The sequence below is a fragment of the Aquarana catesbeiana genome, linkage group LG09, assembly GCF_042186555.1.
Source record: "Aquarana catesbeiana isolate 2022-GZ linkage group LG09, ASM4218655v1, whole genome shotgun sequence".
Classification (NCBI taxonomy): Eukaryota; Metazoa; Chordata; class Amphibia; order Anura; family Ranidae; genus Aquarana; species Aquarana catesbeiana.
This window is the reverse complement of record NC_133332.1, coordinates 177,164-192,138: the sequence shown is the minus strand read 5'-3', so window position 1 is coordinate 192,138 and position 14,975 is coordinate 177,164. Positions and strand designations below refer to the sequence as shown.

The 14,975-nt window shown below is 42.4% G+C and overlaps 1 protein-coding gene across 1 annotated transcript in view; it reads left to right on the top strand.

Moving 5' to 3' along the window:
- Positions 1-14,975, top strand: part of LOC141107357 (RNA-binding protein Nova-2-like) — a 109,221-nt gene that overhangs the window by 72,816 nt on the left and 21,430 nt on the right. The window contains exon 3 of the mRNA XM_073598042.1: positions 4,811-4,974. Within this exon, the coding sequence (XP_073454143.1) occupies positions 4,811-4,974 (164 nt within the window). The remainder of the gene's footprint in view (positions 1-4,810; positions 4,975-14,975) is intronic.

Here is a 14,975-nt window from a genome sequence, read left to right as displayed (position 1 = left end):
TCTCCTCTGCAGGCCCAGGGTGGGGGGTCTCCTCTGCAGACATGGGGTGGGGAGTCTCCTCTGCAGACATGGGGTGGGGAGTCTCCTCTGCAGGCCTGGGGTGGGGGGTCTCCTCTGCAGATATGGGGTGGGGGGTCTCCTCTGCAGGCCTGGGGTGGGGGGTCTCCTCTGCAGATATGGGGTGGGGGGACTCCTCTGCAAGCCCGGGGTGGGGGGTCTCCTCTGCGGCCATGGGGTGGGGGCTCTCCTCTGCAGGCCCGGGGTGGGGGCCCTCCTCTGCAGGCCGGGGTGGGGGTGTCCTCTACAGCCGTTCCTCCCCACCTTACCTGTCACCCATTCCTCCCCCACCTCACCTGTCAATTGTTTTTCCCCCACCTTACCTGTTATCTGTTCCTCCCATGATACTTCAAAGGAACAGAATGTATACTAAATCAAAGTTTAATTCTATAACCTTCCATAGATGAAAGCTGCGTGGAGTCCTTTTATTCTCTAATCTACAGTATCTAAAGCAGGCACAATAAAGACAGCTATTCATTTTAACTTTAATCGGAACCCAACCACTAACACTAACCCAACCACCAAAGCCAACTCTTAACCTAACTCAACCACCAATACTAACTCTAACCCTAACCCAACCACAATACCAACTCTATCCCTAACCCAACCACAATACCAACTCTATCCCTAACCCAACCACCAATACCAACTCATTCCCTAACCAAACCACCAATACCAACTCTAACCTCAACCCAACCACAATACCAACTCTATCCCTAACCCAACCACCAATACCAACTCATTCCCTAACCAAACCACCAATACCAACTCTAACCTCAACCCAACCACCAATACCAACTCTATCCCTAACCAAACCACCAATGCCAACTCTAACCTCAACCCAACCACCAATACCAACTCTATCCCTAACCAAACCACCAATGCCAACTCTAACCCTAACCCAACCACCAATACCTGTGATAGACTCACCCGGGACAGGCTTTTGGAGGGGACTGAATGTTAGCATCTTGCCTACCGACTATGGGCCCTGGCATTTGAGGGAGTTACAAGCATTTAAAAAGATGTTCTGTTATGTAATGCAAAAGGACATTATTAAAAAGGCCATGATGGTCTCTGCCAGCTTGGGACTCATAATGTTGATGTCATCAGCAAACCACCTGTCTGGGGCCCCTTACCATAATGTGTTTATTGTAAGTAGGTCTCCTGCTATTGTTTGAAGGTTTGCTGTGTTTATTCTTATGATAATGTGTATTGTCTGTAGTTAGCTTGAAGTCGGCAAGACTGACCTGGAATGTGAGTATCACAGGTGGTTTATTAAGGATCCTCTGGATTGGGGTTAGCCATAAATTGGCTGTACCTCGTTAGCTAAACCATTGGGTGATGTTTTGGGTAAATATTTGGGTCATTGTTAATGTTGTGAGTTACCTTCTCAAGTGTACAAAAGCCTATATTCTTGTTCAAATAAACAGTTCTTTTTCTGGTTTACACCAAAACTGGTGTTGCCTAGTTATTGGGGTAACTATAATTAGTCTCACTGTTCTCGTGTGCCAGAGTTTGAAAGCAGCTTCAATGGTGGAGATACCCAGTCAGGGTGTCCGGATTCCGTCACATTTGGTGACAAGCAGTGGGATGTTTCCTTGTGCCTGGGGCATCCAAACCTCCACCAGGATCCAAGATCGGGATACCAGACTTCAGTAACCCCAACAGAGATATGGACCTGGCATCAGAGTCCCCGGGCTGCTGCGGATCATCCTTTCAGCATACTCCAGGGCTGTGTCTGAGGATGAATACCCGGAGCTCAGGCAGCAGATTCGGGTTGACTCTGGATTGGAGCCCTCCAGGTCACTGGTATACAACAGGGAAAGTGCTTTCCAACTCCAGAGCAACGGTCCAGTGACCAACAGGCATTGCGGATGGCATTCCTGGGAGAGTGGCCCCAGGAGCAATGGGTGACTGAGTTGGACAGGTTGGTCCAGCAGGAGATAGAGCTGGACAATCGTTATTGGGCTCTGCAATGGCACGCAGAGCAGGAATATTTAGGGGAGACAACAGAATGCTCTCCAGAGGGATATGACTTTGGTGGCCCTGGATTGCTGTGGGAGAGCCTTACAGATCATTTTATGTTTGGTGATGAAGGGGAATCTACCCTTGAAGACCTGCGAGAATACAGAGAGGCTATGCTCTTGCAGGGGTCTCAGAGCTTAAACCTGATCTGGAATATTTGCTAAGGAAGGAACAGCATCTGGAAAGGGCATACAGGAAACTGCTAGAACAAGTTCAGCAGCATGCCAGAGAATCGGCAGCGTAAACTCCGGAGATTGCCGTCCGCAAAGTTGAAGTGCTGACAACAGGGCAGAGCTCTGCTAACCTCTGTCCAGCACCGATAACATCTTTTGAGTTCCATGGACAGGAGATGGTGAACCTCTATCCCCAGACACCAGTTCCAGAGACATGGGATTTGATAGACTTTTCTGCTGAGGAAGAACATCCTGATAAGCCTCCAGCAGAAGAGCTGGCATCAGGGCCAAACATCACTGTGCTCTGCCCAGCAGCAACAGATTCAGCCTTCCTGAGAGAAGAGGTAGTCTGCCTTTCTCCCACAACACTGGCAGGGACATGGGATTTCCTGCTAGTAGCATCTATGGAGTTACCAGAAACCTCTCCAACCGGACGGAGGGTCCAAGACCTCTGCCCCACACCTGCGGCTGTTCTGGAGGCCCGGGGTGAGGAGGTGGCAGTCACTCCCAAGCAGCAGATCAGGATCCAGGAGAAGAAGGTAGAGGAGATTGTCGTCTTCCCTCCCCAACAGTCAGCCAAAGTGAAGGAAATTGTCTCCCCCCAACAGTTAGCCGGAGCGGATGATGTGAGCGCCCGAAGCGTTAACAGGGCAGAAAACTACTCTGCCCACAACAATCCACTCTGCAGGAGCTCCAGGGAGAGAATGCACTTGGCACCTCACAACTGCAGCTTGAGCTGGTGTAGTTGGATGGGCCTGCGGTCCCTACTAAAGTGCTGGCAACAGGGCAGAGTGCTACTAACCTCTGCTCAGCACCTACAGTGCCTCCACAGCTTTAGGGAGCTGGGACAAATGGCCCCTCTCCCCAGCAGCAGACTGAGCCCCAGAATGTTAGAAACCACCCAGCTGAAGCGCTGGCAGCCGGACAGAGAGTCAATGACCTCTGCCCCACACTTACTGAGGTCAACTATTCATTGCAGCCAAGAATGGAGATCATGTGGACTGACTATGTGAGTTCACTCTGCCCCACTAACGCATGTCCAGACCTCCAGGTGGAGGTCTGGGACCTTCTTAGTCGACGTTTAATGGGGAGAAATGTGATAGACTCACCCAAGACAGAGGCTTTTAGAAGGCACTGAATACTAGCCTCTTGCCTACCGACATTGGGCCCTGGCATTTCAGGGAGCTACAAGCATTTAGGAAGATCATCTGTATGTATACACCATATAACCAACAGACCATCTACGACGTGTACACACCATATAACCTACAGACCATCTATATGTACACACCATATAACCTACAGACCATCTATATGTACACACCATATAACCTACAGACCATCTATATGTACACACCATATAACCTACAGACCATCTATATGTACACACCATATAACCTACAGACCATCTATATGTACACACCATATAACCTACAGATCATCTATATGTACACACCATATAACCTACAGACCATAAACATGTACACACCATATAACCTACAGACCATAAACATGTACACACCATATAACCTACAGACCATCTATATGTACACACCATATAACCTACAGACCATAAACATGTACACACCATATAACCTACAGACCAACTTCTTTGGTGGACCATGGCGAGGCCTGTTCTGAGTGGAACCTGTCCTGTTATACCGCTGTATGGTCTTGGCCACCGTGCTGCAGATCAGTTTCAGGGTCTTGGCAATCTTCTTATAGCCTAGGCCATCTTCATGTAGAGCAACAATTTTTTTTTTCAGATCCTCAGAGAGTTCTTTGCCATGAGGTGCCATGTTGTACTTCCAGTGACCAGTATGAGAGAGTGAGAGCGATAACACCAAATTTAACACACCTGCTCCCCATTCACACCTGAGACCTTGTAACACTAACGAGTCACATGACACTGGGGATGGGAAAATGTCTAATTGGGCCCAATTTGGAGATTTTCACTTAGGGGTGTACTGACTTTTGTTGCCAGCGGTTTAGACATTAATGGCTGTGTGTTGAGTTATTTTGAGCGGACAGTAAATTTACACTGTTATACAAGCTGTACACTCACTACTTTACATTGTAGACAAGTGTCATTTCTTCAGTGTTGTCACATGAAAAGATAGAAGAAAAGATTTACACAAATGTCACTGAGGGGTGTACTTACTTTTGTCAGATCCTGTATATATTCATATCTAAATGTATAAATACATGATACATACAGAGGGGAAAATACTGATCGTCTCCCCTGCAGATGGTGTAAGTTTTGCCCCCTTACATAGAAATGAAGGGTCTATAATTTTTATCATAGGTGTATTTTATATGATAGAGACAGAATATCAACCAAAAATCCAGAAAAGATCCCAACCACTAATCGTAACCTCAACTGCTCTCTAACCAGCACGAGGCCTAACCTTGGGGCTCACCCATAAAAGCCGAATCCTGAATAGTATGAAATGAATCTTCACTCTGAACACAATAATCCCACAGAATCCGAAAGAATATTTGTATGTGAAGAAGAGGAGGGAATATAACGAGCGTATTTGTGTTTTCCTGAACAGGAACGACGGAGCGGGTGTGTCTGGTACAAGGAACGCTGGAAGCTTTGCTGGCGGCACACAACTTCATAGCTGAAAAAGTCCGAGAACTTCCACAAGGAGCAATGAAGAACGAGCTGGGCCTCCTTCCCTCCCAGAGCAGCGTCACCTCCGAGCGAGCCAAGCAGGTGTGTACTACCATATAACCTACAGACCATCTATATGTACACACCATATAACCTACAGACCATAAACATGTACACACCATATAACCTACAGACCATCTATATGTACACACCATATAACCTACAGACCATCTATATGTACACACCATATAACCTACAGACCATCTATATGTACACACCATATAACCTACAGACCATCTATATGTACACACTATATAACCTACAGACCATAAACATGTACACACCATATAACCTACAGACCATGTACACACCATATAACCTACAGACCATAAACATGTACACACCATATAACCTACAGACCATGTACACACCATATAACCTACAGACCATAAACATGTACACACCATATAACCTACAGACCATCTATATGTACACACCATATAACCTATAGACCATCTATATGTACACACCATATAACCTACAGACCATCTATATGTACACACCATATAACCTACAGACCATGTACACACCATATAACCTACAGACCATGTACACACCATATAACCTACAGACCATAAACATGTACACACCATATAACCTACAGACCATAAACATGTACACACCATATAACCTACAGACCATCTATATGTACACACCATATAACCTACAGACCATCTATATGTACACACCATATAACCTACAGACCATCTATATGTACACACCATATAACCTACAGACCATCTATATGTACACACCATATAACCTACTGACCATGTACACACCATATAACCTACAGACCATAAACATGTACACACTATATAACTTACAGACCATCTATATGTACACACCATATAACCTACAGACCATAAACATGTACACACCATATAACCTACAGACCATAAACATGTACACACCATATAACCTACAGACCATCTATATGTACACACCATATAACCTACAGACCATAAACATGTACACACCATATAACCTACAGACCATGTACACACCATATAACCTACAGACCATCTATATGTACACACCATATAACCCACAGATCATCTATATGTACACACCATATAACCTACAGACCATAAACATGTACACACCATATAACCTACAGACCATAAACATGTACACACCATATAACCTACAGACCATCTATATGTACACACCATATAACCTACAGACCATCTATATGTACACACCATATAACCTACAGACCATCTATATGTACACACCATATAACCTACAGACCATAAACATGTACACACCATATAACCTACAGACCATCTATATGTACACACCATATAACCTACAGACCATCTATATGTACACACCATATAACCTACAGACCATAAACATGTACACACCATATAACCTACAGACCATCTATATGTACACACCATATAACCTACAGACCATCTATATGTACACACCATATAACCTACAGACCATAAACATGTACACACCATATAACCTACAGACCATCTATATGTACACACCATATAACCTACAGACCATCTATATGTACACACCATATAACCTACAGACCATAAACATGTACACACCATATAACCTACAGACCATCTATATGTACACACCATATAACCTACAGACCATAAACATGTACACACCATATAACCTACAGACCATCTATATGTACACACCATATAACCTACAGACCATCTATATGTACACACCATATAACCTACAGACCATCTATATGTACACACCATATAACTTACAGACCATCTATATGTACACACCATATAACCTACAGACCATCTATATGCACACACCATATAACCTACAGACCATCTATATGTACACACCATATAACCTACAGACCATAAACATGTACACACCATATAACCTACAGACCATCTATATGTACACACCATATAACCTACAGACCATCTATATGTACACACCATATAACCTACAGACCATCTATATGTACACACCATATAACCTACAGACCATCTATATGTACACACCATATAACCTACAGACCATAAACATGTACACACCATATAACCTACAGACCATCTATATGTACACACCATATAACCTACAGACCATAAACATGTACACACCATATAACCTACAGACCATCTATATGTACACACCATATAACCTACAGACCATAAACATGTACACACCATATAACCTACAGACCATCTATATGTACACACCATATAACCTACAGACCATCTATATGTACACACCATATAATCTACAGACCATCTATATGTACACACCATATAACCTACAGACCATCTATATGTACACACCATATAACCTACAGACCATCTATATGTACACACCATATAACCTACAGACCATCTATATGTACACACCATATAACCTACAGACCATAAACATGTACACACCATATAACCTACAGACCATCTATATGTACACACCATATAACCTACAGACCATCTATATGTACACACCATATAACCTACAGACCATCTATATGTACACACCATATAACCTACAGACCATCTATATGTACACACCATATAACCTACAGACCATAAACATGTACACACCATATAACCTACAGACCATCTATATGTACACACCATATAACCTACAGATCATCTATATGTACACACCATATAACCTACAGACCATAAACATGTACACACCATATAACCTACAGACCATAAACATGTACACACCATATAACCTACAGACCATCTATATGTACACACCATATAACCTACAGACCATAAACATGTACACACCATATAACCTACAGACCATCTATATGTACACACCATATAACCTACAGACCATCTATATGTACACACCATATAACCTACAGACCATCTATATGTACACACCATATAACCTACAGACCATCTATATGTACACACCATATAACCTACAGACCATAAACATGTACACACCATATAACCTACAGACCATCTATATGTACACACCATATAACCTACAGATCATCTATATGTACACACCATATAACCTACAGACCATCTATATGTACACACCATATAACCTACAGACCATCTATATGTACACACCATATAACCTACAGACCATCTATATGTACACACCATATAACCTACAGATCATCTATATGTACACACCATATAACCTACAGACCATAAACATGTACACACCATATAACCTACAGACCATAAACATGTACACACCATATAACCTACAGACCATCTATATGTACACACCATATAACCTACAGACCATAAACATGTACACACCATATAACCTACAGACCATCTATATGTACACACCATATAACCTACAGACCATCTATATGTACACACCATATAACCTACAGACCATCTATATGTACACACCATATAACCTACAGACCATCTATATGTACACACCATATAACCTACAGACCATCTATATGTACACACCATATAACCTACAGACCATCTATATGTACACACCATATAACCTACAGACCATAAACATGTACACACCATATAACCTACAGACCATCTATATGTACACACCATATAACCTACAGACCATCTATATGTACACACCATATAACCTACAGACCATCTATATGTACACACCATATAACCTACAGACCATCTATATGTACACACCATATAACCTACAGACCATCTATATGTACACACCATATAACCTACAGACCATCCATATGTACACACCATATAACCTACAGACCATAAACATGTACACACCATATAACCTACAGACCATCTATATGTACACACCATATAACCTACAGACCATCTATATGTACACACCATATAACCTACAGACCATCTATATGTACACACCATATAACCTACAGACCATCTATATGTACACACCATATAACCTACAGACCATCTATATGTACACACCATATAACCTACAGACCATCTATATGTACACACCATATAACCTATAACAGATGGTAGAAGTGATGACAATATCTAATCCTGGCCTGGACAATTCTCACGGAGAACGTGGAGCCGCACCATCAATCCTGCATAGAACGATTTCATATCTAGATGTATGAATACACGATACAAATGTTATAAATGGAGTTGCAGTTCAGTGAGTAAAATAAGTATTTGATCCCCTTAGTAGTTGGTGATCACAAAGGTCAGACGTTTCTTGTAGTTGGTGATCAGGTTTGCTCACTTCTCAGGAGGGATTTTGGTCCACTATTCTTTACAGATCTTCTCTAAATCCTGAAGGTTTCTTGGATGTCTCTTGAAAACTCGAAGTTTCAGCTCCTCCATACATTTTCTATAGGATTAAGGTCTGGAGACTGGATAGGCCACTCCATGACCTTCATGTGCTTCTTCTTGAGCCCCTCCTTTGTTGCCTTGGTGATATGTTTTGGGTCATTGTCATGCTGGAAGACCCATCCATGACCCATCTTCAGTGTTCTGGATGAGGGAAGAAGGTTCTCCTCCAAGATCTTACAATACATGGCCCCGTCCATTGGCCCCTCAATGCGGCAAAGTCGGCCTGAACCTTTATCAGAGAAACAGCCCCAAATCATCATGTTTCCACCTCCGTGTGTGACTGTAGGGATGATGTGACTGTAGGGATGATGTGTGACTGTAGGGATGATGTGTGACTGTAGGGATGGTGTGTGACTGTAGGGATGATGTGTGACTGTAGGGATGGTGTGTGACTGTAGGGATGATGTGTGACTGTAGGGATGATATGACTGTAGGGATGGTGTGTGACTGTAGGGATGATGTGTGACTGTAGGGATGATGTGACTGTAGGGATGATGTATGACTGTAGGGATGGTGTGTGACTGTAGGGATGATGTGTGACTGTAGGGATGGGGTGTGACTGTAGGGATGATGTGTGACTGTAGGGATGATATGACTGTAGGGATGATGTGTGATTGTAGGGATGATGTGTGACTGTAGGGATGGTGTGTGACTGTAGGGATGATGTGTGACTGTAGGGATGGGGTGTGACTGTAGGGATGGTGTGTGACTGTAGGGATGGTGTGTGACTGTAGGGATGATGTGTGACTGTAGGGATGATGTGACTGTAGGGATGGTGTGTGACTGTAGGGATGATGTGTGACTGTAGGGATGATATGACTGTAGGGATGATGTGTGATTGTAGGGATGGTGTGTGACTGTAGGGATGATGTGTGACTGTAGGGATGATGTGACTGTAGGGATGATGTGTGACTGTAGGGATGATGTGTGACTGTAGGGATGATGTTCTTAGGGTCAAAGTCAGCAATGTTTTTCCTCCAAACACGGCGAGTTGAGTTGATGCCAAAGATCTGAATTTTGGTCTCCTCTGACCACAGAACTTTCTCCTTCTCTGAATCATTTAGATGTTGATTGGTAGCCTTCAGACGTTCCTCTCCATGTGTCTTCCTGAGGAGGGGACCTTGCGGGGGCTGCAGGATTTCAATCCATGGCGGTGTATTGTGTTACCAATGGTTTGTTTGGTGACTGTGGTCCCAACTGCCTTGAGATCCTTCACAAGCTCCTCCCGTGTAGTTCTGGGCTGATCCCTCACTTTTCTCATGACCATCCTCACCCCATGAGGAGAAATCCTCCATGGAGCTCCAGACTGAGGACGATTGATGGTTATTTTGTATTTCTTCCATTTGTGAATAATCGCTCCAACAGTTGTCTCCTTCTCACCGATCTTCTTGCTGATGGTCTTGTAGCCCATTCCAGCCTTGTGCAGGTCTACAATCTTCTCCCTGACGTCCTCTGACAGATCTTTGGTCTTCCCCATGATGGTGAGGATTGGATGGAAGAAAGAGATTCTGTGGACAGGTGTCTTTTATACACATAACGAGTTGTCGTTAGGAGAACCTTCTTACATTGACAGGACTAATCTGTGTACCACATGAGCACCTACTGTAGTGTCTGTGTATACTCCATATATACCCCCCATATATACTATATACACTCTCTATATACTCCATATATACCCCCCATATATACTATATACACGCTTTATATACTCCATATATATACTATATACACTCTCTATATACTCCATATATACCCCCCATATATACTATATACACTCTCTATATACTCCATATATACCCCCCATATATACTATATACACTCTCTATATACTCCATATATACCCCCCATATATACTATATACACTCTCTATATACTCCATATATACCCCCCATATATACTATATACACTCTCTATATACCCCATATATACTATATACACTCTCTATATACTCCATATATACCCCCATATATACTATATACACTCTCTAAATACTTCATATATACCCCCCATATATACTATATACACTCTCTATATACTCCATATATACCCCCCATATATACTATATACACTCTCTATATACTTCATATATACCCCCCATATATACTATATACACTCTCTATATACTCCATATATACCCCCATATATACTATATACACTCTCTATATACTCCATATATACCCCCATATATACTATATACACCCTCTATATACTCCATATATACTATATACACTCTCTATATACTCCATATATATACCCCCCATATATACTATATACACTCTCTATATACTCCATATATACCCCCATATATACTATATACACTCTCTATATACTCCATATATACCCCCCATATATACTATATACACCCTCTATATACTCCATATATACTATATACACTCTCTATATACTCCATATATACCCCCCATATATACGATATACACTCTCTATATACTCCATATATACCCCCATATATACTATATACACTCTCTATATACTCCATATATACCCCCCATATATACTATATACACGCTTTATATACTCCATATATATACTATATACACTCTCTATATACTCCATATATACCCCCCATATATACTATATACACTCTCTATATACTCCATATATACCCCCCATATATACTATATACACTCTCTATATACTCCATATATACCCCCCATATATACTATATACACTCTCTATATACTCCATATATACCCCCCATATATACTATATACACTCTCTATATACCCCATATATACTATATACACTCTCTATATACTCCATATATACCCCCATATATACTATATACACTCTCTATATACTTCATATATACCCCCCATATATACTATATACACTCTCTATATACTCCATATATACCCCCCATATATACTATATACACTCTCTATATACTTCATATATACCCCCCATATATACTATATACACTCTCTATATACTCCATATATACCCCCATATATACTATATACACTCTCTATATACTCCATATATACCCCCATATATACTATATACACCCTCTATATACTCCATATATACTATATACACTCTCTATATACTCCATATATATACCCCCCATATATACTATATACACTCTCTATATACTCCATATATACCCCCATATATACTATATACACTCTCTATATACTCCATATATACCCCCCATATATACTATATACACCCTCTATATACTCCATATATACTATATACACTCTCTATATACTCCATATATACCCCCCATATATACGATATACACTCTCTATATACTCCATATATACCCCCCATATATACTATATACACTCTCTATATACTCCATATATATACCCCCCATATATACTATATACACTCTCTATATACTCCATATATACCCCCATATATACTATATACACTCTCTATATACTCCATATATACCCCCCATATATACTATATACACCCTCTATATACTCCATATATACCCCCATATATACTATATACACTCTCTATATACTCCATATATACCCCCCATATATACTATATACACTCTCTATATACTCCATATATACCCCCCATATATACTATATACACTCTCTATATACTCCATATATACCCCCCATATATACTATATACACCCTCTATATACTCCATATATACCCCCATATATACTATATACACTCTCTATATACTCCATATATACCCCCATATATACTATATACACTCTCTATATACCCCCCATATATACTATATACACTCTCTATATACTCCATATATACCCCCCATATATACTATATACACTCTCTATATACTCCATATATACTATATACACTCTCTATATACTCCATATATACCCCCCCATATATACTATATACACCCTCTATATACTCCATATATACCCCCCCATATATACTATATACACTCTCTATATACTCCATACACTCTCTATATACTCCATATATACCCCCATATATACTATATACACTCTCTATATACTCCATATATACTATATACACTCTCTATATACTCCATATATACTATATACACTCTCTATATACTCCATATATACTATATACACTCTCTATATACTCCATATATACTATATACACTCTCTATATACTCCATATATATACCACATGAGCACCTCCTGTAGCCAGTCTGTGGGGGGAGAATTATTGTTGGTTGGTAGGGGGGCAAATACTTATTTTACTCACTGAACTGCAACTCCATTTATAACATTTGTATTGTGTGATTTTTCTGGATTTTTGGTTGATATTCTGTCTCTATCATATAAAATACACCTATGATAAAAATTATAGACCCTTCATTTCTATGTAAGTTACACAATCAGCATTTTCCCTACTGTATAGGACAGTCTAGGATATATATATAGGCTATAGAATGGTATATAGGACAGTCCAGGATTTAAATAAGATGTATATAGGTTATACTGTATACACGGTATATAATGCAGGATGTATAGGACGATATATACAATAAAGTATAGTACAGGATATACACTCACCGGCCATTTTATTAGGTCCCCTTTGCTAGTAGCGGGTTGAACCCCTCATTGTCCAGTGGTGAGATGATTGGAGCTTTGTGACATGGTGTATTATCCTGCTGGAAGGAGCCATCAGAAGATGGGGACACCCCATCCCCCACACCATTACACCCCCACCACCAGCCTGAACCGGTGATATCCCATCCCCCACACCATTACACCCCCACCACCAGCCTGAACCGGTGATATCCCATCCCCCACACCATTACACCCCCCACCACCAGCCTGAACCGGTGATATCCCATCCCCTTCACCATTACACCTCCACCACCAGCCTGAACCAGTGATACCCCATCCCCCACACCATTACACCCCCCACCACCAGCCTGAACCGGTGATATCCCATCCCCCACACCATTACACCCCCACCACCAGCCTGAACCGGTGATATCCCATCCCCCACACCATTACACCCCCCACCACCAGCCTGAACCGGTGATATCCCATCCCCCACACCATTACACCCCCACCACCAGCCTGAACCAGTGATACCCCATCCCCCACACCATTATACCCCCACCACCAGCCTGAACCGGTGATACCCCATCCCCCACACCATTATACCCCCACCACCAGCCTGAACCGGTGATATCCCATCCCCCACACCATTACACCCCCACCACCAGCCTGAACCGGTGATATCCCATCCCCCACACCATTACACCCCCACCACCAGCCTGAACCGGTGATATCCCATCCCCCACACCATTACACCCCCACCACCAGCCTGAACCAGTGATACCCCATCCCCCACACCATTACACCCCCCACCACCAGTCTGAACCGGTGATATCCCATCCCCCACACCATTACACCCCCACCACCAGCCTGAACCAGTGATACCCCATCCCCCACACCATTACACCCCCACCACCAGCCTGAACCGGTGATACCCCATCCCCCACACCATTACACCCCCACCACCAGCCTGAACCAGTGATACCCCATCCCCCACACCATTATACCCCCACCACCAGCCTGAACCGGTGATATCCCATCCCCCACACCATTACACCCCCACCACCAGTCTGAACCGGTGATATCCCATCCCCCACACCATTACACCCCCACCACCAGCCTGAACCAGTGATACCCCATCCTCCACACCATTACACCCCCCACCACCAGTCTGAACCGGTGATATCCCATCCCCCACACCATTACACCCCCACCACCAGCCTGAACCAGTGATACCCCATCCTCCACACCATTACACCCCCCACCACCAG